At 42.3% G+C, this 27,965-nt stretch overlaps 2 protein-coding genes across 4 annotated transcripts in view; one reads left to right on the top strand and one right to left on the bottom strand.

Annotated features, from left to right (window-relative positions):
* Positions 1-42: 42 nt before the first annotated feature.
* LOC143282998 (uncharacterized) lies at positions 43-23,954 on the bottom strand. Of its 2 annotated transcripts, none has more exons than XM_076588977.1 (12): positions 23,706-23,954; positions 22,176-22,407; positions 20,467-20,759; positions 19,614-19,655; positions 18,636-18,744; positions 17,970-18,033; positions 17,082-17,202; positions 14,648-14,844; positions 13,920-14,098; positions 7,278-7,462; positions 3,282-3,369; positions 43-2,407 (listed from the first exon to the last, which is right to left on the bottom strand). In XM_076588977.1, exons 2-12 carry the CDS (start codon positions 22,399-22,401, stop codon positions 2,163-2,165), a joined length of 1,749 nt encoding a protein of 582 aa, XP_076445092.1. In that variant the 5' UTR covers positions 22,402-22,407; positions 23,706-23,954; the 3' UTR covers positions 43-2,162. The 2 variants fall into 2 exon arrangements, with proteins under 2 accessions (XP_076445092.1, XP_076445099.1); XM_076588984.1 differs by having other exon boundaries at positions 22,176-22,403; positions 23,706-23,953.
* Positions 23,552-27,965, top strand: part of LOC143283009 (lupus La protein-like) — a 21,347-nt gene continuing 16,933 nt past the window's right edge. Inside the window, exon 1 of one of the 2 annotated variants that reach the window (XM_076589006.1) lies at positions 23,552-23,569. The gene's annotated coding sequence lies outside the window, so the exon portion shown is untranslated. Of the gene's footprint in view, positions 23,570-27,632; positions 27,722-27,965 lie in introns of those variants that run through there. The other variant, XM_076588997.1, reaches the window with a different exon arrangement.

Here is a 27,965-nt window from a genome sequence, read left to right as displayed (position 1 = left end):
TCTGTCACCACATCCTCACACCCTGTCCTCCCAACACATATATTTTGCACCGGCAATATATTCATCTTGCTTTCTTACTGACATGCTATATCAATACATTTGTGGAAAACACGAAAACAATCTGGATTCATCAGGTACAGACTGACAGCATTACAGCTCAAGGGAGATAACTTGCCTTCCGTAGTTGGCTTATCCTTCTTGGTTTGCAATGCAAAACGCGTTCGCCTTCTGGGAGGGGGTGGGGGTGGGGGATGGAAAGTGAGTGATAGCGTTATGTTGCTTGACTATCCGTGCAAAGAATGAATAAACATAAGAAAAAAACATTTGATATTCATGTGATAGTGTCAGTGAAAAATATGTCTGTTGTATATTGTTATTAGACCTACCGCGCTGTGTGTGGTATGTGTGTGTGTGTGTGCGCGCGCGCGCGCGCGCTATTTCCGTGTGTATGTGTGTCTGATTAATTTGTACATTGTCAGCACAAGATAAATGGATGTGCGCGTGTGTGCCGTGTGCGAGAATCCGTGCGTGCGTGCGTGCGTGCGCGCACGCGTGTGTGTGTTATTACATTGTACATTGTTAGCACGGGAAAAATATAACACGGGGTATTTTGTGTCAAATAACACACCTGACATGAACATAATTGCAATTTGAAGAGACTGCAAGCAAAAACAGAGACAGACAGTTAGGCAGTTAGGCAAAGATTCACGTCGTTGCAAAGCAAGAAACTGTTTTTCTTTCGTTCTTTCCTTCAATCTTTCTGCTTTTTGAAAGTAGTCGTAATCCAAGGCTTTATTTTTCCTTTGAAGATAATGAACTAGTTTAAACAAGGACACCATAAGAACGAAAACAATACGGAACTGATAATTGTCGGAAAACATTTCCAAAGAAGGGCGTCTTTTCCGTTGAAATCACAACAAAAAGCATGGAACAATACGTCAGTAGAAAACGAGAAATGACACCCAATCAGCTCGCTCTTCCGTCTCGTCCTCGTTCTCTCCTCGTTACCCCCTGCACAAGATACCTTCCTCCCACTCGTTCCAGTGGGTGTTGGGATCCAGCCAGTCAGTAGGCATGTTACGGCTGTTCTGATGTGCAGGAAGCGGGTGCGGGATGAGGAAGCATCTCTGGAGGTTTCCACCGGCACTGAAAGAATGTCTTCTCAGCAAAAACTGAAGAAGCTGTTGTACACGGACATCGGCTAACATGAAGACTGTATATTGGACACAGATCCATGGCGACATGCGCCATTGAAGATTTTCTATCAGGTAAAAATATTGTTGGAAGAAGAACGGGGAGAGGTGGTAAAGGAGAAGGAAGAAGAAGATCAATAACAACAACTACTACTATCAAAATAACTACTACTACAAAACTACAACAAAACGAATACAGAATAAGAAGGAAAAAAAACAAGAACATATAGATGAACTAGAATAAGAAGAACAAGAACAAAAAGAATAAGAAGCACAATAAAAAGAGTATGAAGAACAAAAATAAGAACAAAACAAGAACAAGAAGAAGACGCTATTGTTGATGGTGACCACGATGACTCCAACAAAGACAACTGTGAAGGAGACAGGCTTTGAAAGTCAAGTACAAAAAGGTTTTCAGATGAAAAAACAAAACGAAAAACAACAACAAAAAACAGTATGCGAAAAACAAGAAATGCATCAGCCCCAGATATGTCCACTTCCTTACAATGCTTTTACCATCTTTATCATCTTCTGAGACTTTGAAGCTTTTTCTCAAATATGTGTACCTCGTTCTTCCCTCGTGTATATATACTTTTTTTCTTTATCAATCATCGTTTTAATGCAAGTGTGATTATAATATACGTGTACATATGCTTGATCTACCATTCTGATTTTGTCATCTCTGTCAGCGTAAAGAGGAGGATATTGATGAGGACGTCTTTTCCCATTCGTTTCAATGTGTTTGCATTCGTGATCTTGTTTTCATCGTTGTTCTTGTAGTTGTTGTTCCAGTCAATATTATTACAGCTTCTGCTGCTGCTGCTACGACTACTACTACTACTACTTATGCTGCTGCTGCAAACTGTTATTGTTGTAATTTGTTGTTTTCGTTTATGCCACTGCTTTCTCCTGGACTATCGACGAACTCTTCCGTCAAGGTTTTTCTTTCATCCAGGGCACAGATGGTTACTACGCCCCACCCAAAACACTGAGCCCTAAGTCCATGTGCGGGAAGTAGATAGGTTCCTTGACCTGCCTGTAGGCGAGCAGGACGAGGAGGGAGTGGCGCTGGTCCGCGGCGGTGATGTTGAGGCTGGTCATCAGCTGTTTCAGGGCCTGGCTGTGGGCTCTCTGACGTGTCAGCTCAGCGCTGGCTTCCGACTCCAGCCGTGTCCGTCTGCTTGCCGACCGTGCTTCTTCCAGCACCTCGTGGGCTGTTCAGACAGAAGTGTGACAAGTACTATACTCTCTTTGTGTGTGTGTGTGTGTGTGTGTGTGTGTGTGTGTGTGTGTGTGTGTGTGTGTGTTTCTGTCTGTCTGTCTACGAGTCTGTCTGTCTGCATGTATGTATGTATGTATGTCCATGATATTTGCGTTTCTGACAGACACAGGATTGTTCTTTTCAAGTGAGCTGACGAAGAGTAGCCTACACTAAACGAAGTTACTGTGCACAGGATTTACATGTTGGCATTTAATTTGTCTCATTCACGACTGGACATATATAAGCAAATGCTTTAGATTCCCACAAGCCACACCAGAAACATTAATGTGAATGTTTTGTTTCCTTTCTAAAATCTTTTTGTGTAGTCGTCATTCGGTTGGAATTGGGAGGTTTTGCCCTTTCTTCTCGCCAGTTTTGTTTCATGTTGTTTTGACGGGCGCAATAGCCGAATGGTTAAAGCGTTGGACTTTCAATCTGAGGGTCAAATCTCGGTAACGGCGCCCGGTGGGTAAAGGGTGGAGATTTGTCCGATCTCCCAGGTCAACATTTGTGCAGACCTGCTAGTGCCTGAACCCCCTTCGTGTGTATACGGAAGCAGAAGATCAAATACGCACGCTAAAGATCCTGTAATCCATGCCAGCGTTCGGTGGGCTATGGAAACAAGAACATACCTAGCATGCACCCCCCTCTGAAAACGGAGTATGGCTGCCTACATGGCGGGGTAAAAACGGTCATACACGTAAAAGCCCACTCGTGCACATAAGATTGAACGAGGGAGTTGCAGCCCGCGAACGCAGAAGTTTCATGTTGCTTTGACTCGCGTTGCAAACAGTTCTGTGTGTGTGTTCGTCCGTAAAAGCTCTCACCCCGATTCCTGATGTCTCTGGTCATACGCTCCGTCAGTTTGGTCTGCAACGTAGATTCCTGAAACAGTGTCTCCTTTTCTGCTTCCACCTGCAGCAATGCCGTCAACAGAGTGTCACGTGTCTTGGATTCTGCATTGCATTAGATGTTGTCAGTGATCTGCACCCCACTCCCACCCTCACCCCCATTCCCCCCCCCACCCTCTCTCTCTCTCTCTCTCTCTCTCTAACAAGGCAAACAAGAGTTGTTATGCTCCCAGGAGAACATTGTGACCTGTGCCCTGTGTAGGTGTAATAGCGTCAGATGGATCACAAACGGTGAGCACTTTTTATCTGCCGCACAGGTTGATTGCACAGCCTTGGGGCACTTTCCACACCTCTGGCTCTCGCTTTGATCTGCCAAGTGTGGCGGACGACGCGGTTGGGGGTTGGGGGGGGGATATATCACTGATGACAGGGAAAGCAGGTGAGAGAGAGAATTATACAATGGGCCGGCCTTGACGGAATGAGTGACTTTTGCACAGCACGACACGTTTTGTTTGCTTTATTTTTGAAACTTGAATTGATGAGAAGGAAATAAGTTGGGAGCAGCAAAAAAAAAATCATAAAACAGAATTGAATAAGAAATATCAGAGCAGAACATATTAGAACAGATTTGAACTAGAAAAGCTTAGAGCAGAAATGATCAGAATAGATTATAACAAAACACGGCAGAATGGATTACATGAGAACAAAATATAACAGAAAAGAACAGAATGGCACAGATTATCACAGAGCAGAATAGATTACAACAGAGCAGAATATAATAGATTAGCACTAAACATAACAAAATATAACATATAACACAATAGATTAAATTAGAACTGAACCGAATGGATTAAAATAAATTAGAACAGAATATAGATTACAACAGAACAGAATAAATTCCATCAGAACAGAAGAACTTGAACAGAAGAGAATAGATTAAATTAGAACAGAATAGATGATAACAGAACAGAACTGGTTCGAATAGAACAGAGCAGAACAGAATACAATGAAATAAAATAAAATGAAGTAAAAATAACACAAAAACAAACAAAAAAGAAAGACAGCGTAGAAGTGAAATAAAAAATAAAAAAAAGAAACAGTCAACTTGCTGGTGCTGCCTCTCTCACGGCACTGCCATAAAAAGTCAGTGTCTTTTAATGACATTAATCAGGGTGATTTACGGGCCGTTGTTCAGGAAATGAAGTGACAAAACATGGCGACGTCTGACTTGCGATCGCCTAATGGCCCAATTCCGCCCATTTCACCGGCCATTTTTCCCCGGCAGCTCTCCGAGTTTTCCCTGCATGACATCCTGTAAAACAGGTTTGACCGTTGTTTTTAAGAGAGGTAGAGAGATGGGGGGGGATTGAGTTGGGGGGGGGGGGAGGGGCTGACAGTTTATTGAGAGAGTTGGAGGAAGGGAGGGAAGGAGGGAAGAGACACACTGAGAGATGGAGGTAGATAGAGGAAATGAGGGAGGTAGGGAAAGAGAGAGAGAGGGGCGGTGGGGTGCAGTGTGTGTGTGTGTGTGTGTGTGTGTGTGTGAAACAGAGGAGAGAGATAAACAGGTCTATCATTCACCATGACATAATTGGAGGAAACAGAGACAGAGAGGACAGACCGAGATTCGGGCAATGCACATTCACAAATGAAATGCAAATGTGTTTCGTCTTTGGAGAGCTCTCATGATGAATTAAAAGTCTTTGCTTGACTTAAACGTACTCTCATGCGTGTCACTGGCGTAGGCTTTTTCGTCAAAAATAATTTCAGGAGTTCACGTGTCGTCACCAATTTTTTGAAGCAACAACGAAATTCGTCGACATATTCCACTAAGTCCGCGTGAAAACCACTAATATGTTAGTCTGAACTTCACTTAATATCACGTCAAATAAAATGTAAATAATATGTATCTCCAGATAGTTGAAAATTAAGAGCACAAGCCTTGATCTATATTGAGTCCACACAAACGAAAACATGATATATATTCATGCGCATAAGAATCAAGACTATTACTGTATTAGGCTTAAAAGCAGATACGGAGATCCAGTATATCCTCGTCAATTGTCAAAGCAATATTGAATCATCTCAGAGAACTCTGTTTATACTAAAAGAACTCAACCAATCCTCAGAGAACTCCACCAATACTCAGAGAACTCGGCCAATCCTCAGAGAACTCCACCAATAGTCAAAAGACTCGGCCAATCCTCAGAGAACTCCACCAATACTCAAAGAACACGGTCAGTCCTCAGAGAACACCAATACTCAAAGAACTCGGCCAATCCTCAGAGAACTCCATAGATACTCAGAGAACTCCAAGATACTCAGTGACCTCAGCGACCTTCACCAGTACTCTGAGAACTCCACCAAGTATTGTGCTAACACTCAGAGAACTCTACCGGTACTTCATAGATTCTCATAAAACTCCGCCAACACTGGGATAACGTTACCAAAGCTCAGAGAACCACGTAAGTACTCAGAGGGCTATAGAAATACTAAAAGAACTTCACTGCTGCTCAGAGAATTCCAGATATATCAATTTTCACACAAGCCAGTGAATACTGGGAGAACTTTACCAATACTCATAGTATACTCAAAATATGATACAAATACTCCATCAGTTCTTAGAGAACTCCTCTCAGGGAACTATGCCAATGCCCAGAGAACCTATCCAATGAATAGGGAATACTCACAGAAATACGAAGTACTCAGAGGAGTCAATCAAAACACAGAATTCCACTAACAGTCAGAGAATTATATCATTGCTCGGAAAACTCCACGCACACTCGGAGAGCTAATCGACTCTCAGAAAACCCCACCAATATAGAACTCAACCAATGCTCTGGGAATCCTACCAACACTCTAAGAACTCACCAATACTCACAGAGCTCCTGCAGCTCTCCTAAAGCCAGCAAAATTTATGCAAAAAAAATCTGGCAGTAGTCGAGGACTCCACTAATACTCAAAGACCTCAACCACCGTCTGTCACCAATACTCAGAACCCCGCCCACCCTCCCTCCCATACTCAGAGAACTCCACCGAAGTTTTACGAAGTATCACCGCTGCTCTTGCTGTGCAGGGTTAATCAAAGATGGCAGTTTGCTGCAGCCTCTCGCTGACATAAAAAGAACAATTGGCTGTCGTTCAGGAAATGAAGCGACAAAAGATGGCGATGATGACTTCCGATGGTGTAATGGCCTACTTCCTCCCATCTGATGGGACATTTTCCTCCCCACTAACATTTCGTATGAAACTCAACTTAGCTTCATGTAGAAAAAAGAAGCTTCCCTGCATGATGTGAAAAAAGAGAGAATGATGTCGGGCTTCGGGCATTATTTTCTACGGTATTATCACATATTTGATATGCGTGAAAAAAAATGATTGCGTTGATGTGAAATATGATATTCCAATGGTTCCTCTATAAACTGAATTAGATATATTCATAATAACACATTCATATTTACGAGAGTTAAGCAGTACATTGAACAAACGTGTTTAGTGATACCATATGACAGTTAAGAATGTTTGTTTGGGTGTGGGCTTACATTGTGGGGTTACTAAGCTCAAATATTCCAGAGAATACCCCCAAAAGCAGGGCCCTAATGAGAATGTAAAATATTTTTAAAATGCTGTTTATTTAGACTAAACAAATGGGGAAGTACAATAGGGTTTGGGGACAAACTCACAACAATTTATAACTGCATTCCGGGGTGTTAATGCAGATGATACACAAACCTACGGTTTTCGAACACACACACACACACACACACACACACACACACACACATATATATATATATATATATAGAGAGAGAGAGAGAGAGAGAGAGAGAGAGATGTTCCTATTGTTGTTTGGTGCTGTTGGCCACGAAGAGAACTTGACACAAAGTAAACGGTCAGCTCAAAAAATGGTCAAAACACGAAAGACAAACGACCAGTATGCTGGCAGCAAGCATAGTGACCAAAGCCCTATACCTGAAGCAAGGTGAAGCGCAGGTATCGCTCGTTGACCTCGGCAGGGATGTCAATGGCTCCCAGTTGCACGTGCTGGGGCAGAAGCGTCATGTGCAGACCTGACGTGCAGTTCGGCCTCGGGCTGCACGAGTTGTTACAGCTGTCAACCTTGCTGCTGTTGACACAGTGGCGGGAACAGCAGTCACCTGGAAAGAAGCATCAGAGATGAACGAGAATTGTCTGTTTGTGAGGCACGCTGTTAGGTACTTTCAAACCAGCAACATTCAACATGCATGATTTTTTTTAAAGAGAGAGAGAGGGGTGGGCGGAGGAAGGAGAAGAAAGATTTGAATACTCCCAAGCAAGCAATTGGAGGCTATTTGAATTCAAAGCGAGAGAGCCAGATGTTACGACTGATTTGACTAGAATTTCGTCCCCTGTGACTCAGATATCTCGGCAATGGCAGTGAACTATTCCGCTCAGTATATGATCCAGTAACACTATCCTCAAACTAACGGTATTTTCAATCTCTACGGGAGATAAATCACAATCCAATGACTTCCAAAAGCTGCCCATAAAAGGTGACATCAAAATTATAAAAACAAATCAGGGAAGAATTTTCTTCTTTTTTTTAAATAATGGAAAAAAAAACATACATACATACATAGAGAGGGGGGGGGTTAATTAAATCCAGTCAGTCTCGACCCTGTGACACGGGTATGAAATCTGTTTTCTTTTCTTCTTAAAATCCCGTAGTGAATCATTAATGATCTGTTCGCTGAAATACGAACTCGTGCATCTATACCATTTAAGATAATGATGATCTTGGTGGTGACAAAACAAACAGTACTGATAACAATGATGGCAACAGCATGGATGCCTATGGCGCCCACTGCACGTACTGGGGCGGAAGAATCATGTACAGACTGAGCAGGCAGTCCGGGCTCGTGGGGAACGAGCTCTTGCAGTTGTTAACAATACTGTTGTTAACACAGTGTTGAGGACAGCAGTCGCCTGGAAAAGTCGTCGGAGAGAAACACGATTATCTAGTTTTCTGCCGAGTTTCGTGTTTCAAGCTCTGAGCTGTTCACAAACCGGCAACATCCATCGTGGAACAAAAGTTGAAATTTTAGGGCTTCTCTCTCTCTCTCTCTCTCTCTCTCTCTCTCTCTCTCTTATCACCAACTATTTCTAGTGAAAAGAAGAATTGTCACTTAAAAAAAAGTCATATATCACATCATAAAACGCTCATGTTTCTATTCAAAATATTGCATACAGCTGTAGAAATATACATCAGTAATTATGTGTGTGGTTGTGCGCGCGCACGTGTGTGTGTTTGTATCTGTGTTGGTGCGTGCGTGCACGCTCGTGCAGGCGCGCGCGCGTGTGTGTGTGTGTGTGTGTGTGTGTGATGGAAGACGAGAGTGAGAGCTTACGGAAGAGACAATAGTATCGCTACGACTCTAAAATCTTCTGAAACTCTGAAAACTCACGAATACCTTATGTTGTCGAAAGCGAATTCCAAAGCATTACGAGTAGTCTGTGGGCATGTCTATGTCCCCCTAGTCTACGTTCCCCAAGTCTATGTTCCAACAAACAAATTCGATAGGTCTATGTTTCCACAGGTCTATGTTCCTCCAGGTCTATAGTTGTGATTAGCGGTAGTCAGCAGTCAGTAATGGTCAGTGGTCAGCGGTGGTCGGTAGTGGTCAGTCGTTTCACTGGTTCAGTGATCAGCAATGGTCACTTGTCAGCAATGATCAGTGGTCAGTAGAAAGTAGTGTTCAGTGGTGGTTTGTGTTCAAAGGTGGTCAGTCGTGATCAGTGGTGGTCAGCAGTGGCAGTGGTAGTCAGTGGCCAGTAGTTGTCAAAGGTGGTCAGTATCAGTGGTCAACGGTGGTCAGAGGTTAGTAGTAGTCAGTAAATGGTGGTGGTCAGTGATTAGCGGTGGTCAGTGGTCAAAACTGGTGAAAACGTACAAACTCCTAATGCAGAAAGATGTTAACGCAAACTGCACATTACTGGGTAGTGGTCAGTACTGGTCGCTTAATAGTTAAACTAGGTCAAGAAGTCTTAATATCACATGAACTAATAATATGCTGCATTCTGAAAACTGTGTGGCAGTAGTCAGCAGTTGTCAGTCATGGTCAGCAGTGATCATTTTATCAGTGATCCAAATATCATTACGAAAATTGCAATCATAGGGACAACAAAAACAGTCGATATGTCCGCATAGAAATTCGAATGTCATTTGTTGTTTTTAGAATGTGTTTGTTTTACTAACCAACACTGGTAGTTAAGGTAAACGTCCCCCTGTGTGTGTGTGTGTGTGTGTGTGTGTGTGTGTGTGTGTGTGTGTGTGTGTGTGTGTGTGTGTATGTGTATGTGTGTGTGTGCGCGCGCGCGCGCACGTGTGTGTGTGTGTGTGTGCGCGCGCGCGTGTGTGTGTATGTGCGTGTGTGTCTGTTCATTAACGTAAACGTGTGTGTGTGTGTGTGTGTGTGTGTGTGTGCGTGCGTGCGTGCGTGCGCGCGCGCGCGTGTGTGTGTGTGTTAATGTCTGTGACATGACAAAGTGAAGCCATCTTGTCCGCACTGCATCGCAAACCTGTTGCATGAAAGAGCAAGTGAATAAAGCACTGATTCAACGCTTCCAAAACAGGCCAGGATCTCGAGAAGTCTCACGGGGCCCAATTCGTCAAGCACGTGACATGAACATCGGGGAGTGGTGCACGGACCCACGCAGTTCCTGTCGTGTGTGTCAGTTTGCGGAGTTCGCTTGAGAGTACTATGGCTCGTTTTGAGACAGGTTTGTCAAAACACCGGATTTTTTTTAATTCCATTTGCATTGATAATTATAATATCAACTCTCTCTCTCTCTCTCTCTCTCTCTCTCTCTCTCTCTCTCTCTCTCTCTGTATGCGTCTGTGTGTGTTCTTAGTTGTGTTTTTATTACGTGCGTGTCAAATTTCGTACACGTGTGTGTGTTTTCACAAACACATTCGATTTTGCACAAAACTTCCACGCGGAAGGAAATAAAGAGGGAAAAGGGTACTTTTTAACATGAATGTGATGGGTGTGCGTGCTGCGTGTGTGTGTGTGTGTGTGTGTGTGTGTGTGTGTGTGTGTGTGTTCTTTGCATGCATGTGTTCTTGTGTTTGCCCTTGCGTGCATGTAAGTGCGTACATGTGCATGCCAACGCGCCACAGGCAACATTTCAAACGCTAAGAACACAGTGACTCAGAAAGAAGGGCAGAGGTAGGTTTCTCGAGCATGTTTCAATGGATACACTGAGTCAGAATGACGGAGGCAATATGACAGCTCGTGCATGCCTGATTACATTAGATGTGCTGGCCAAACGGTTTTAATTTGTAGGGTAAAACGCGCGGAACAAAGCCATGACTCGGAGAAAGTACGGTGGTGACAAGAAGGAACATAAAGCTGAAGGAGATAAGACAGCTAGTAAGGGCGCTGGTCATTGAGAGGTCTGAAGGCATAGTAAGATGTCCTATCAGGCAGTTGCCTGGGTTCAGTAAAGGAGGAATGTTATTGGATTCAGAGGACCAGTCTCGTTCTTAAGTCAGGAGGATTTCGAAGATACCTCGCAGGCCAACGAAAAGAGAATTACAGAGGTTGAGAAAAGATGGGGAAAGCACAGACCAATGTCTTGAGAGCATTTGGAAAGGGGAAATCACAAATGGAACTGATTCTATGTCGTTTGGAATGACAAAATCTGACAATGCTCGAGTGGCGTGCTGTTGAAATGAGAGATGCTGTCCAGAAAGCTATCATGATTTCCCACAGAGAGAGGCAGATGGATTCGTTGGCATTACCAAGAGCAGTTCAGGAAGGCAGGAACTCGTTGTTCTGATAACGTTTGGATGTTTAAGGTACAATTTCTGCCTTTGTGGTGTTCACCTTCAGTTTGCCGTGCATCCTTAACTACTATCAACAACGCATGTGTGAGGAATGGCAGGTTTTTACGGCTAGTTGTCAACATCAAAAACGATTCTGTGAAAGAGAACGGTGCATAATAGTTGGTGATGGAGTCCAGGAGTGCAGCAAATAAAGGTAGATCCACGACCGGATCTCTTTTTAATTAAATCAGTTTTGCTTAATCCGCTTCGGTCAGAAGATAGTTTCAGCCTCGATGCGGCGTTTGAGATTTGGTCAGCTACAGAAATGACGCAAAGCAGTGTGAGCTGAACGACCTGTTGTGTTTTTCAAAGTTTCGGTCAGTTTGCCAGGCAGGACTGCATTCTCTGGGTACAGGTGTTCAGAGGTGGTTGTCGTCCATTGTTATAGCGGTAGACTGTGAGAAACCCTGATGGTTTCTCTTGTTCGAGACGGTAGTCACACACACACACACACACACACACACACACACACACACACACACACACATTAAATTTAAAGGACGAAAACATAAACACATACAGATTGTTTGAAATGTACAGACCGATTATTAACCGAGTTTGTTCAATCACAGTGAGACTCTGCGAAAACCAAACGTAAACTAAGCTTATTTACGTCCTTCCAAAGATGATTTGTAATTAATGATAATAATAATCATCAGTATGATAGAATTAATAATAATAATAATAATATCATTTATTTTTAGTCTAATATCATCATCTTAGATGAACAGACTATAAATGAATAAACAAAAGAACGTCCTTCCAAAAAAAAAGATCTCAGAACACCTTGAAGAGCATGATCTCGATACTGATACGCTCTCGAAGCGGGCTGCAAAACTACTAAGGTTCGTCGATGCAATAGACAGGATCAGGACCTGGACAATGAAGTATGGAGACGGTTTCATCATGATTCGCCTATTCCCGATTCGCCTATTCCAAGTGTGTGTGGGGGGAGGGGGGGGGGTTATGTGTGTGTAGTGCAATTTCTAAGAATCGTCTTTGTCTGGTGTTGTCCTTTGCATGTATACACCAAATAAAGGGTTTGCATTGCCGTGATTTCTGAGTGTATTAGCCCCGGCCCCATAGATCACAAAGGGTCTTCTCCTCGGAAAACGTGCCAAATTAGAGCTCTGCTGTTTAAGAAACGTGGGCAGAAAGACAGACAGGTTTAAACTTATACACGCCCCTTACCAGTGAGGGAAGATGTCGAGACAAGCTGACGTCCTGGAATAATTGCATTCTTGTAAGATAAGATAAGATAAGATAAGAATAACTTTATTATCTCCAATAGAGAAATTTGGTCAGGTGCATTATCACGACAAGTAAGCAACATGTAGACCATCAGTGTAAAAAACAACAACAGTTATCAAGATTATCACGAAGACACAGATGCAAAAATATCACATACACTGTTTCGTACATTCATTCCACCCATTGCAGGCAATATTTCAAAATGAAAAAAAATTATAAACATTATTTTGAATAATTATGATTGTGAGCATAACATACTATATTGCACACTGATTGTGATTAAGATAGGATTAACTTAATTATCTCACAAAGATAAGTTGCATCATGTGCGGCAAAACACAACCAGACAATCAGTACACACATACATACACGCGCGCGCGGAAACAACATTAAACATTACTTGATTGCACAGGAGTAATAAACATATGTTTCAAATAAATGCATTTCACATATTAGCTTGTAATTATGATTATTACAACGTAATTATTAACACAAATATATCTAAAATATGAAAGTTACCATCAGGCATATTGTATTAACATTCATCCTGCATATTGCACATTCATCCAATATATTGCACATTCATAACAACCATTGTCGTGTGTTTTAAGCTAAATTATTTTGTTCTTTAAAAAAATTTAAATTAAAAAAAATAGAACAAGGTACAACCTATCATGCATGGACTTTCACACGTACTCACATGAAAGCGCGCGCGCGCACACACACACACACACACACACACACACACACACACACACACACACACACACCACACACTCGCGCGCGCGCTCGCCCGCTCGTGCATACATACATACACAGAGAAACATACGCGTATGCGCGCGCACGCGCACACACACACACACACACACACGCGCGCGCGCGCACGCACGCACGCACGCACACTTAGTTCTCAAGAATCTGAAAGGTGGACTGAATGTGGAATAAAAGTCTTCAGTGCTCTGGATTTCAATTTAGAAGTTCTGTAGCGTCGTCCTGATGGCAGTAGTTCATAGTACTTTGCTAAAATATGAGTGTCGTCAGTTGCTGTCTGTCTGCTTTTGTGAACCACTCGCTTCTCATACAGCTCTTGCATACTAGCTTGCTTCACTCCCACAATTTTGCTGCACACACTCATGACATCATTCAAAACGCGCTTGCTCCTCACTCCTAAACCTCCATACCAGCACAAAAATGAAACTGTTTTCAATGCAGGCCTCTGTGTGTGTGTGTGTGTGTGTGTGTGTGTGTGTGTGTGTGTGTGTGTGTGTGTGTGTTGAAAGAGGGAGATAGAGGGGGAGAGAAGAGATGAATCCAGACAAGTTAAACAATCTTTGTTTGGAATGTGTCCATACTTGAAGTCAACGCAGCTGTTGTTTTCTCCAATCGGTGTGGGATACATTTACAAATACGTGCGTACGTGCGTGTGTATGCGGGTTGGTGGGTGGGTAGTTCTGGGTGTTTCTGAGAGAGAACAAAAAAAAAGTAAGAATACTGACCTTGCAGTCTGACGACCAGATGCCGGTACAAGAGGCGTTCCACGGTGGCTCTGTGCAGTCGGTACTGGTCCAGGGTCAAGGCCACCACGGAGTTCTTGACCTCGCTCTCTATCACTGCCTTCACCACCTCCTCGTACTGCTCGCCCAACTTCTCGTGCAGTTGGCCCAGCTCCTCCCCTCTGGCCGAAAGACAGGGGGTGAGGGAGGGAGATGGTGTATAAACAAGGACGATAGTTAGTGGGGACGTTGTGTCCTAACATGATTTTCTTCCCCTATCCCGCCCCCCCCCCCCCTCCGCTCTCCCTACCCCCCTCACACACACACCCCTCCCCACACCCTATAAAGAACAGAAACGCAACACACATGCACACGCACAGGCCGGACTTGTTCTGTTTGTCATCCCCTGTCTGGCTGTATCCACTCAGTAAGGCATCCCATTCCATATCTGTATTCTATGGATCCACATCAATTTGTCGTGTGTGTGTGTGTGTGTGTGTGTGTGTGTGTGTGTGTGTTCTTTTGTGCTCTTGTGTGCTTTGTGTCTCACGTGGTTTTATAAAGCGCTTTGAGAGATTTAAAGCCGCTGTATCAATATACTCTTCTCCTTCTTCTTCTTCTTCATAGAAGTAGTAGTATCACTATTATTTTTATAGTTATTATTTTTGTTATCATTATCAATATTTTCTTTATCATTATTATTATCACGATGTCAAAAACTCCCAGCTCACTTGATGAAGTACTGAAGCGACAGCTGCAGACCCAGAGACAGGCCGTCCGCCGAGGTCACCTCCATGCGGCTGTGCACGTGATGCGCGCTGGCCCGGAAGGTGATCAGCTCCGTGTCCGGGAGGAGAAGGTAGCACCCGGAATACAGCGTCCGCTCCCGATCCACCCGGCCAGTCAGGCGGCTGCGGGCCAGTGCCATCTGTTGGGTCCCAAGAATCGCCAGTGATGAGAATCAGAATCAGCTTTTATTTGTCATGAAAACTATGATATATTATAAAGGTTTACAAATACACCACCAAAGGGTAAAAACGAACCAAACTTGGCGTATGTATGTTTTAACCTGACCTGTAATTTGATTTATTGTTAATGTGTGTTTGTACATGGTTTCATCTACACATATAATTGACTGAAACAGCAATATAAAAATCTGATGAATGAGACTTTATATCGTTAAATGAACGTAGCGTTGAATTCAAGGTGGGGTGCTGGCCCAGTGGTAACGTGTCCGTCTAGGAAGCGATAGAATCTGAACGTGTGGGATCGAATTCCACATTCTCAAGAATTTTCTCCCCCTCTACTAGATCATGAGTGGAGTTTTGGACACTAGTCAATTGGATGAAACGATAATCTGCTGCGTGAAACGTGCAATCACTGTACGTAAAAGAACCCACGGCAACAAAAAAGTTGTCCGTGGTATAATATAAAAAAATAATAATAAATAAATAAAAATAAATCCGTTGAACAATTTACTTTAACTGTAAAGATGTAAACAAAACGGTCATACACGTAAAATGTTACATGTCTGTCTGAGTGTGTATGTATGCGTGCCAGTAAAATCTGATTGAATGACACGGGAAACGAATGATAAGCGCCCAGTGGCAGCCGTCAGTCGGTTTTGCCCAGGTAGACAGCCTGTTGTGCAAATGACCCTGTGTTTGTAAAGCGCTTAGAGCTTGGTCTTCGACCGAGGATAGGCGCTATATAAGTATCCATATCAATCAATCAATCAATCAAAACAAACAGGTACACTCGCAGGCAGAAAAAAAAGGTGGCGACCAGCTCTCCCGAGGTGAGCAGCCCGAACTTCAAATAAAGAAATCTATTGTGGCGAGAAAAAAAAACAATGCAGTACAATACAATATGAAGTCTGCTGCAGAGATGTGAAGAACGGGAAAACGGGCTGAATTAAAGAATGAAACGGATGATCGAAAAGTCTTTGCAAGCACGCTTTTCATTCAAATTCTGTAACTGTATCAAGAGAAGTGCCCAGAGAAAGGGAGGAAGGAAGAGAAGTAAAGAAAACTGAGAACTATTATTGTGAAGCGACTCTGGTTGGTCTCTTTGACAGAGCAATGAAAGTTTCAGTTTCAAGGTGTCAAAGCGGGTGAATTGATCCATATACGCTACACCACATCCGCGTCAAAAAAGGCATAGACACAGGTAAAGAAAAAGAACAATAATCTTCCAAGTGTCTTTGACACAAGAAAGTAAGAAAGAAAGTGTTTGTTTTTTTAAACACAAAAGAAAAAAGAAATATGATCTTCCGGTCTTTTTACAAAAGAGGGGTAAAAAAGAAAGAAAATTAATCTCCGGATTGCTGTGCACCTGGTGGTTCTCGTCTTTCCAGAAAAACAAAGAATAAAATAATGTAGGAAAAAAGAGACGGGGAACGAAATAAAGGAAGAAAAAGAAAAGAAAGAAATACTAAAAACAACGTAGGAAAGAGAGGAAGAAAAAGAAAAATTATGTTCGGATTCCTGCAATTTGCTGTGTCACTTTGACACAATTTACGCACACACTTATTTTACTGTTCATTTTTATCTTTTCTTTTTTAAATGTAAAACCCTTGTTATGTGATGTTTTATTCAAAGTATCTTTTGAATGCTAAAAAAAGAAGAAAAAAATTATTTGAAGATGTTTTGCTGCTGCTACTATGCATAGAACTGCTGCTTCTGCTGCTACTATTATCACCACTACTACTGCTACAACTGCTACTGCCACCACCACCACCACCGTCACCGCCACCACTACAGTTACCACTGCTGCTGCTTTTACTACTTCCACCACCAAACTCCTCAGCACCTCTACCGCACTCATTACCACCAAAACACTTAACTTCAAGGGCACAGCCCTCGCAAAAAGGATGCAAAAACACATAAGAGACAAATAAAAAATTCAGAACTTCCCGAAAGCCAAAGCCCCTTAGAAGCGGTTAACATTAAAGGATAAATAGGTAATCATCAATCTAAAATGAGTTGAAAGGAGAGAGAGAGAGGGAGAGAGAGAGAGAGAGGGAGAGAGAGAGAGAGAGAGAGATAAACGTTTTTCGACGTAAATGTCAAAGTCCCTTTTAGTGGGCTATATGCACAAAGTGACTTCGGAATTTTATCTTATAACAAACACTACAGCAGTAAGAGAGAGAGACTGAGAGAGGACCTGATAGTACTCCACGTAGACCATGCTTTGCGGTATGAGGATGACTGCAGTGACCACTCCCAGCAGCAGCAGGGCCGTGCCACACACCACCCACTTCCTCGTGCCGTGGAACTGCCGGCGGCTGTCAGTAGAACAACACACCGCATTGTGTTACATCGTTGTTCCCCCCCCCCCCCCGGCCCCAACCACTTGCCTCCCCCCTTTCCCCCCTACGCCCCAGCCCCCCCCCCCAACCCCCCCTCGCCCCCCAACACACACACACAAAATAGATTATAGTCACACGCGCACGCACACGACACTCCCATGCACACACACACACACACACACACACACACACACACACACACACACACACATTCAGTTGTCTGAAATGGGAGGGAGGAAAGAGGGAATGGGGTTTGGAGGTGGGAGGACGGAAGTAGGGGTGGGAGTAGACGGGTGTTGAAGTAGTGATTGGTAAAGTGCTGAGGGTGAAAATTTGTATACAAGGGAGACACAAACGCACGCGCGAGTGTGTGTGTGTGCGCGCGCGCACACACACACACACACACACACACACACAAACCAATCATATTTAGTTATACATAATACAATGCAACCATCAACCTGACTGGCTTCTGGATGTTGCAAATAAAGTCCACAAGTAGACACTGAACTGTGTAAGAAACGTGGATCCCTATTTTTGAGTGAGTCCATGTTGTGTTCTGCGTTTTGCCAGAACTGTCACGCCCGTTCACAGTAGTTTTCATGGAGAACTCTCAAAAGACCTGTTCTCAACGTAAACGATCTGGGAGATAACGTCTCTGGCCGATGTGAGATTTCAATGATTTGCATCATGTGTGATTGCGAAGCCTGTGTTTTACATGTGTTTGTATCTGGTCGTCTTACATGACTTCCCAAGAGTCTTCCTTGTCCACGAAAATCTCCAGCTCCTCTATGTCCGGGAAAGACTCTGCAGTGAAAAACAAAATGGAAAAGACCGTGGAATGAGGCAGAAAAGTTTAACTTTTAACAGAAACGGAAAAAGAAAGTATCACACAATGCTAACAAGTATTGGTTTCGGATCTTATATTTAATATTTGAAAATGTCCGTTTCAGATTCTGATATTACGCAATGGTTGACTGATTCATTTCAGAACTTGGAATCGATACGACTGTTAATACAGACCTGAACTAACTCTCTCTCTCTCTCTCTCTCTCTCTCTCTCTCTCTCTCTTAGATATAGGGAAATTCTCACTTCTTAATGCTCCTGATTAACCTGATATATCCATAGCTGCATTGTTTTGATCTTTATATCTTAAATGATATGATTATTGTCTGTTCACTTTTCTCTTCATGAGGGGCCTAGGCCTAAAATGAATAAACCATCTGAATCTGAATCTGAATCTCTCTCTCTCTCTCTTCTTTAGGTTTTCAAAGATTTTTTTTATAATTGATCTTCTTATCTTCTTATATTCAGTTCAATTCTGAATCGCATTCATTTCACACTCTTTAAAGGAGTGTTATACTCTGGTCCCACAAATGACCACTGACGCGCGCGATTTAACCCTCACCCTCCAGATCTGTCTGGTCAGTGGTTTCACCCTTAGTGTCAGGTGAGGCTCCATCAGTGGCCATTTGCGTTTCTGTCTGCATGCCGCCCTTTGCACTTTCTATGGCCATCTGAAATTACACATGCGTTGGGACTAGTGTTGGTTCCAAGCTTCATAAAAATCAATGTTTTATGAAGAGAGGTAACGTGGATAGTAAAGTACGTTGGTAAGCTTAGGCGAATAGGTAAGTAGAGCGCTTGTGAAGTAGATAGATATTTACGAAGGTTAGCTGGTTGCTTTGTTGGTTGGTTGGTTGGCAGGTTAACTGAATGCTTGTGCGATAGACTGATTGGCTGATTGACATAATTATGGATCGATCGAACAGGTTGGCTGATTGGTTGATTGGCACGGGAATGCCTAACTAGATGAATGTCGACCATTATGTCTCTAGTTGGCTAAGTATGCTGTCCCCCCCCCCCTCATCCCCCCCCCCCACACACACACACACACACACACCCCTTCCCCTCTCTCTCTCTTATTCACACGCGCGCACATACGCGCCCAAACATGATCACATGCAAGCACGCATATATACAAAGCGTGCGCACAAACATGCAGGCACGCAAAAGAAGGGGAATAACCTATCCATCAACCCACCCACCTATCTGTTCTGTATATACATACATAAGCAAATAACTACAAAAGAAAAATGGAAGAAAAAAAGCAAACAATAAAGGGAGGAGAGAAAGAAGAAACAAGAAAGGAAGGAACGAGGGTGGGAAGGAAAGATATAAAACAAAAGAAAAGAAAAAAAATAATAATAGTCGTCGTCGTCCTTCACGTGTTGCTGGTGCTGGTATTGCTATAATGTCGTGGTAGTTATTATTGTTGTCATGGTCTGTTATCATCATTATCGTCATTGTTATTAAGTAAAAGATCAGAGTACAGAACTTTTTGTTTGTTTGTTTTGCCTGACAGCATATCATTATGTATACTTACAATGAACGAGTCGCGTCTAGTTGAAGAACGCTGGAACGTTTGCTTGAAGAAAAAAATGAAAAATTAACAAAACAAATTAAGAAGGCCCAGAGGCAGGTAAACAGACTGATGGATAACTGTTTAAACAAGATAAGATTCTTATTTGAATATGTAATGAATGAATAAACAACACTATTTATTGTAAGTCAATGGCATCGTTTAAAGATTCTGACCACACACACACACACACACACACACACACAGATAGATAGATATAGATAATGCGCACGCTTTCGCACATGCTCCACCAACGCACACATACACACACATGCACACACACGTGCTGACACAAAGACACGTACGCACATACACGCAAACACACTCGAACGCATGCACACACAGCCAACTGGCTAAGACAAAGACAGTGACTGAGGCAGACATGCTTAAACAGACAGACCGAAATGCATTCACACACACACACACACACACACACACACACACACACACACACACACACACACGTGCGCGCGCGCATGTATTGAAAATGAAAGGAAAATGTACATAATCATTCATCAAATTAAGAAGAACAATACCAGATTTTTGAGAAATATACCAGAGTCAGTCAATACCAGTCAAATCTACACCCGTGCTGTGCTGTATGCAGTCTACCATTAATTTCCATAACTATATCATGTCTTTCCTTCAGTACCGGATAAGTACCAGAGAGTCAGTCAAAACTACAGTAAACCCACACTGTATTATTGCATGGAGCCTACCATTTCCATAAGTATATCATGTATTTCCTTCAATACCGGATAAATGCCAGAGAGTCAGTCGAATCTACACCGGTGCGGCACTACTGTATGCAGCCTACCATTTCCATAACGGTGTCATGTCTTCCCTTGCTGTCCTGCTGGTTGCGTAGTCTGAGACTGCATGCAGCCTCCTGCTCCAGGCCTTGCTCACCCACGGCCTCCTGCCGGACCAACTGCAGCTGACGAGCTAACCGCCCGTGATCCGAAGTGTCCAGTTCTTCCTCAAAAGAGGGATCCTCGTCTGTGGCTGCTTCTGCCAGCAACAGTTGCCTGTCAATGTCTGTCTCAGTGAAGGGTGGTTGATTGTCTTGGGCTGTATCAGTCAGTGACGGCTGTGTGTCTGCATCATCCGCTGAAACACAGAAATAGGTCCATGTCGACTGCATTTGTGCTATCATCAGTTATTCTTACATAGTTGTATAGTTCAGAAATCTTACAAAATCGACGACAGTACTGTTCTATTGTCAACGGCTTCCACGTGCAGAATTATCGCGATAACGAGAACGATTGTTCAATAACACTTATGGAAAAGATAATTTTATCACCAGGTCGGAAACTGTTGTTCTAACGCCAATGCTCAGTATTCACGAAATTCTCCGTCTCTAGTTTCAATCAACACACACATACAAAAGAGAGAGAGAGGGGGGGGGGGGTAGGAAATCACAGAGACAAACCAAGGAATCCGTTTGATCTGAATAAGACAAGAGAATGGGAAATAAGTCAGGCTGCTAAAAACGCAAGAACATGACCACAGGCGTAGTGATCAGCAATAAGATTAGAACAGATGAAACTAAGCCAGGAAAAAATATGGACACAAAATGATCCCGACACTGATCGACTATCTGGAAATGCACTGTAAAACAATATCACCAAACCCGGCCATCGATGTTCAAACCAGCTGACAGCTGTTTACAACCCTGACTGATAGTTGAAGCAAACACACATTTTCTACATAAGGTACAGAAAAGACCATAACAGCTGACGGACTCAAAAAAAGTGGCCACACACACACACACACACACACACACACACACACACACACACACACACACACCGTGAGAGAGAGAGAGAGAGAGAGAGAGAGAGAGAGAGAGAGAGAGAGAGAGAGAGAAACAAACAAACAAACAAACAATTAACACACAATTGAATTGGAACTCACATAAGACAATACACAAGTTCTGTGGATTCAAAACTGGTGATGTAATATCCTTAACACATTGCTGTCACACGAAACCGACAAGCAGACAATTGGATTTGCAGACAATGGAATGGTTTTGTGACTGGATATCCCGTATCCCGCCGAGAAACAATAGTACAATAATGTGGAGAGACAGACAGACAGACAGACAGACAGGCAGACAGACAGACAGACAGCATTATTATATGTGGAGAGCGACGCATAGTTGGGGGTGGGGGTTAAATAAGTTCTCTCTCTCTCTCTCTCTCTCTCTCTCTCTCTCTCTCTCTCTCTCTCTCTCTCCTTATTTTTCTCTGTCAACGAAACAGAGAGAGGATGCAGAGGCAGAGACCTAATAAAGCCACACAGGCAGCGTTGAACGGATTGGGAGATGATGAAGACAGAGGGACACCAGGAGAGAAACATAGTCAAGAGAGAGGTAGACCACAAAAAAAAGGCGAACAGTTGTTATCAGTCGAAACAAACCACTGATAATTTCACACCACTCCCCCCTGAACACGTTTTCAGTTTATCATTCTTAATCTATTAAATATTTATAAAATACATAGACAATAGCATTAATAAGTTTACCGTTTATCATCACAAAATCGTCATCAGAATGTGACGGCGAATCTCTCCCAATGTTCGACAGATTCCCTTCCAGTTGCACGTTGTCGTCTGCAAAGTGTTGGGCGCAGCCCTCCATCTCCGCAGGGGAGACAACCACAGTAGCTGTGACAGCGAAAAGGTCGGGGTTTGTTTTGTCTGAGGTGTCTTCCTTGGCGTATCCCTGGTTCGGGTCCTGTGTCCCTTCCATGTCTGACTTACACAAACAAATGAAAAACAAACAAACACACAAGTAACTAAATGAATAAATAGATCAGGTGATTGCATTCTAATTCCGCGGCCGTTGGTAATCCCTCATAATTATTGGTTGTGTGGTCCCCTTTCCGCCAGTGTCAGCGAGAATGTATAATAATCATTATACAAAAATAATGGTGTAACTGAGCATGCAACAAACGTAAAAGAACCAAAAAAACAAAACAAAAAAACCAAAAAAAGTCCATTGTAGATTAATACAGATATATACCTCTTTCTTACGCTGATTTTGTATGTTTAATTACAGTCATGTCATTGAATCTTGTGTTGTATATTACTTTCAATGGAAAAAGAAAAGAAAACACAAACAAAAATACTTTTAAACAGAAAAAAGAAAGAAAATGGGTGCGAAATGGAGGATGGAGGGCCCATAAAAAAGAAATTGGGAAAGATAGGATGTTGGAGAACCCACAAATAGATAAATAAATTGTATGTTTTTGAAGGAACTTGAGGGTGCTTTGTTGTTGCCGTTGTTGTTTGTTTGTTGTTGCTTTTGCTGTTGTTTTGTTTTGTTTTGTTTTGTTTTGGGGTTTTTTTTTCATTTGTTTTTTCTTTTGATTTTTGTTTTGTTTTTATGTGTGTGTATACTTGTTTGTGTGTGTGTGTGCGTGTGTTTGTGTGAGTGTGCGAGCGTGCGTGCGCGTGCGTGCGTGTGTGTGTTGGTATGTCTGTCAATCTGCCTGTCTCAACCTCCCGCTCTCTCTTTCGCTTCTTCACACAGAGAGAGAGAGGGGGGGGGGAGCAAGGGGAAGGGGGCGTTGGAGAAGGACTCAAAAGAAAGAGAGCATAAACATTTTTAAAAGCTTTAACCCTTATTTGTTGATAACAGCAAAGGCGTCGGGTTGTTCTTACATAATGTTAGGAACAAGAAAGAAAGCAAGAAAGAACGGGGTATGGGGAATTGCTATGTTAAAGCTATTTTCAAAAGCTGGAAAATAAATTGCTGTTCTCACGTCATGCAAACGTCAGGAGACCGGTCTAGACCGACCGACAGTCATACAACAACAAATAAACTTGCCTAATATGATAATTATATCCCAAAACAGGAAGTAACGTAAAATCAAGACGGAAAACCTGACTGCGTCTGTCTCGTTCCAAAGGATAAGGTAATGTGTAATGTCTTTTTATGACGACATGCTTAATCCTAAGTGAAAGTTTCTTTAATTTAATAATTCCAATCACTGAGCAGTTTCTGAACTACTTACTATACAAATGAAAAAGTTCCTGGCTCAGGTCATTTACCTCGTGTCTGCTTCTTTGCTGGATGTTCTCTGTCGACAAAATTAATCAGTGGTCACATCGAAACAGAATGGGTCAGCAATCCATGTGGACAAATTCGGCTACGAAGCTATTAAATGATGCGTTAGGACAACTTCTTCTACAGTTCTTATAGCAAGTATGTAGGCGACAGGCACAAGTATGACCTACACCCTCTCAACATCCTGTGCACAGTCCGCAATGAAGATGCTCATCCGGCTGGGCGGCTGTGTCGGCGAACACAACAGGAAATAGGATACAACATGTTCGCAGATGGAGAGAGGACAGATAGCAGGGTAAGAAACGTAAAGCTGGAATGAAATTTTGCATTTAGTTTTGGAGCACAGAATTAACAAGAGAGAGAGAAAAAATAGCGTGACTGAAGGCAATGAGATATGATATTTCTTCACTTGTCTTTTTTTCTTTTTTTTTAAACTGTCAGCATCAACGGCCTGAAGACTTACTAATACTAATAATAGGGTTGCTGAGTTTAAAACCACATAACACTAAACAGAAAATGAAAAACACTGTAACTGGATCAGTGTTCTCCTGTATCCTTGAAGCCGCGCGCGCACACACACACACACACACACACACACACACACACACACACAGAAGGAAAACTAGAGAGAGAGAAGGGGGGGGGGGGAACAGAGACAGAGAGTTTGTGTGAGAGGTGGGAGAGTTTCACTGCTACTGAAATAAATCATGATATTCCTTGAATATCTCGTAACTGATTTCCCTGTCAACGAATTTTTCAATCAAAAAAAAATGTGTGAAACTGTATCTACGTACTAGAGAGGGAGTAGATAGAGTTAGGTGAAATCAATATTGTTGCACACCCTTTTGTAAAAATTTAAAAAATCAATAGAAAAAAAACATTCATGCACTGTTCGGGAGAGAGGTGACAGCGAATAATGAACAAACAGGAAGAGAACAACGCATTTTACACCTCGCGATATATTGCCGGAGATAAATGCACTGTATGATGACTGCTGCGCTGCTGCTGCTGTGCTGCTATCGTTTCCTCCTTTCTTCCTTAAACTTAAATTTAAAAGTATTAGCAGTCGATAAAAAGTTACCTTGAATGACCGCTTTACAGAACACTTCGATCACTGAGTTTTGCTGAACTATACCCTCCACAGTCTCACCCATGTCAAGATTTCAGCTGTATGGCAGAACCACCTCGACAGAACACACAGAATACATAATTATGGAGTGGGACATAATCGGCCACCTTGGCACACTCTATTCAGCGGGCCTCATCCACTGAGATATATATATATATATATATATATATATATATATATATATATATATATATATATATATATAGCTGTGGTCCCGTGTGGTATATTTATAAAAGGGAGGACACTCAGTACAAAAGAACTAACTGATGATGATTTACTGAATTAAAGGATAGAAAAGAATCCCCGCGCAGGCCAGGAACATGTAGAGGCCAGTCACAAAAGGGTTTTTCTATTGTTTTGTTTACAGTAGTTATAAGTAGATGGGAATAGAGAATATGAAGAGAATAGAGAAAACAAAGAAGAGGAAAACAGTGAGAGACACTGTCCGTTGGGGCCGCGACACACACTGTGGGTGACGGCACAACAGGAGACAGAGCAGGCTCCAGCCAGTGACTGGCCAGGTGGAAAGTGACCAGTGATCACCCACTCCGTCTCTTTATGCAAGTTAACTCTCTCCATACGAACGGCGAAAGAGACGACGTTAACAGCGTTTCATCCCAATTACCATCATCAAAATATTGCAAGCGGAACGCTCTTATACGGAAGAGGTGAATGTTAACAAAGAATACCACAGTTCTGACAATGGAAGCTAAAGGTTGGGTCATTCAGACACCCACTGAACATCCGAGGGGTCTGTGTAGAGGAGAAGAGAGGACTGGCCGTACTGAGTGAGTTAAGCGAACTGCACTGACGTGAGCGTGGCCCGTGAAGCGATCGAATCCGCTCAAATCCCCGTAAGTTTGATTAGCATTGTATTTCTTACAAGGTGTCCAGTGATAGATTTCTAAATGATTCCTGAACCGATTTACGTCGGATAGGTCGCAAAAGAAAGAGCTCAACACCTACTTTCTACTGAGTATACTTGAAAATGAAGTGTTGATTATTTAAGATGAATGTATAATCTTAATTTAATTCACCTAAAAAGGGTCAGCTTTAGCGAGCTTGTAACTTAAAATTACAAATTGCGTTAAATCAGTTTAATGTAGGCAAACACAAATGGCATATATTTAAACTGCGATGGAATTGCGACGATTCTGCCAATATATAATACTCTCGGCTTGCAGTTTACTGATCCGGCGACAAAGAGATATTGATTGAATACACTGGTGCGTCAGAAGCACAGATTCCAGCTTACCCAATGGCGGACAGTGACATTAGTTTGTGGAGCGGTTGTGTGACGAGAAGGACAAAATGACGTAAGTTTAGCTGCAGTTGAGATCTTTACACTGACGAACAATTAAACTGAAATCAAGTATGCTTCTAACTGATTAAAGTGTGCCGTGTGTAAGCACAACAAATATAATATTGCAGTAAACGACTGATACAGAGACTTGATTTAATAAATGTTTAGAGAATATAGGTTTAGAATGGGCTATGCATTCAAACCGGGAATGGCGTCACACTTTATGAATGAGTCATTGAAGACCAGCTTGTTAGTTGTGGTAAACTTGAGGCGTGTGCTCACACGGCTTTCAACTTGCCCTGTGAGTTGAACTACGCGGTTAGTAACCCGTATTGAGCATTTGGCTACATATCTATATCTATCTATCTATCTATCTATATATATATATATATATATATATACATATATATATATATATATATATATATATATATATATATATATATATATATATATATATATATATATATATGGCCTCCGTCAACACGAGACGGTGACCATGCACGGTGGCATCACCAGCCTGTACCGACTGAATCAGTCGTTCTCTAATTTATTTAACGTTGGGTGATTTTCACGCAGATTTTGGGCGGTGTAAAACATCACGGTAAGAAATGTGAAACACAAAGCAGTAGCATTTAGGTATATTCAAGATTGGAAATTCCTAATCACTGGCAACTGAGGTCAAAAACACGCCACACACAGAATCCTGTAGTACACACATCGGACGAAACAAGTACGTTGTATCAAAAGTAGTATGTCTAATTCATGTTGAAAAAAATGAGGAAGGTCAACGAAAAGAGAAATTCGACGCAAATAACTTGAATAAATGTTGTCAGTATGTATGATGACTATTCTGCTTGGCTACATTTCAATACACTTTGGGTTGGTTATTGTTCGTGCAGTTTATTATTTGAAATTAGATGTCACGTTTTTCATTTTTGTGTTGAGATGATAATCTAAACACCGCATTGTTTCAATCACTTGTTAATCACAAGTCCGTCATGTACTGCCGGTGTAACATTAACGTATGCATTGTCGCCATACCGGTATTGTTTGCATTTTATCTATTTTGTTGTGTGTGGTTTTCAATGGGGAATTTTTAAACGGGAATAAAAATCTCACTGAGTCTTAGTGACTCATGACTCTTCAAAGTATAAGACAATGACACATAATTCAAACCACTGCTGCTTGCGCTACCTGTCATTTTGCACAAGTACAGATGAATACTGAAGAGGTGCAGCACAATGCACCGATAATACTTCGAAAAGACAATCTAGTAGTTTTCAACTGAACATTCACATCTTTGTTTGTCATGTCGGCATAGAAGCCATAGCTTTACACAATGCTCTCTGTGTGTGTGTGTGTGTGTGTGTGTGTGTGTGTGTGTGTGTGTGTGTGTGTGTGTGTTGTGTGTGTGTGTTTGTGTGTGTTGCCTGCGTTTTGCAAAATCGAGGTGAAAAGACGATTTGGTACGTATGCGCAGTTGAAATCTGAACCTCGCGGCGGAAGTGAAGAGAGCGTGCACATTGTCGTTTTCAGTGTGTTTTTGTTGCTTCACTCGGCTGACAGTAAGTATGAATTGAGCCTATAAGTTTGTAAAATCATTTACTTCGAGCAGTAGTGTACTGTCTTTGCTTTTTCTATTTCTTAATGTCAGTGGATCTTGAGAAAGTGGAGAGCATGTGAGAATTTGTTACACAGGTTTTCATCATGATCACGCTGATGATTTTAATCGCACGTGGTCGGTCGCTGAGATCTTTGTTCTGTCTGAGATTGCCGTGAAAAACTATTGTAGATTCAGATAACAGGTTG

This window comes from Babylonia areolata, chromosome 1 (assembly GCF_041734735.1).
Source record: "Babylonia areolata isolate BAREFJ2019XMU chromosome 1, ASM4173473v1, whole genome shotgun sequence".
In the NCBI taxonomy this organism is placed as follows: domain Eukaryota; kingdom Metazoa; phylum Mollusca; class Gastropoda; order Neogastropoda; family Buccinidae; genus Babylonia; species Babylonia areolata.
The sequence above is the reverse complement of the archived record's forward strand: the minus strand, read 5'-3'. Positions and strand labels throughout refer to the sequence as shown.

Excerpts from the sequence above, each read along its gene's own strand:
- LOC143282998 (XM_076588977.1), bottom strand. The coding sequence starts at position 22,401 with ATGGAAGGGACACAGGACCCGAACCAGGGATACGCCAAGGAAGACACC. Across the intron at positions 18,034-18,635 it reads TGACCAGACAGATCTGGAGG|AGTCTTTCCCGGACATAGAG; the intron begins GTGAGGGTTAAA and ends TTTTCACTGCAG. Across the intron at positions 2,408-3,281 it reads CAGAGACATCAGGAATCGGG|CCCACGAGGTGCTGGAAGAA; the intron begins GTGAGAGCTTTT and ends CTGTCTGAACAG.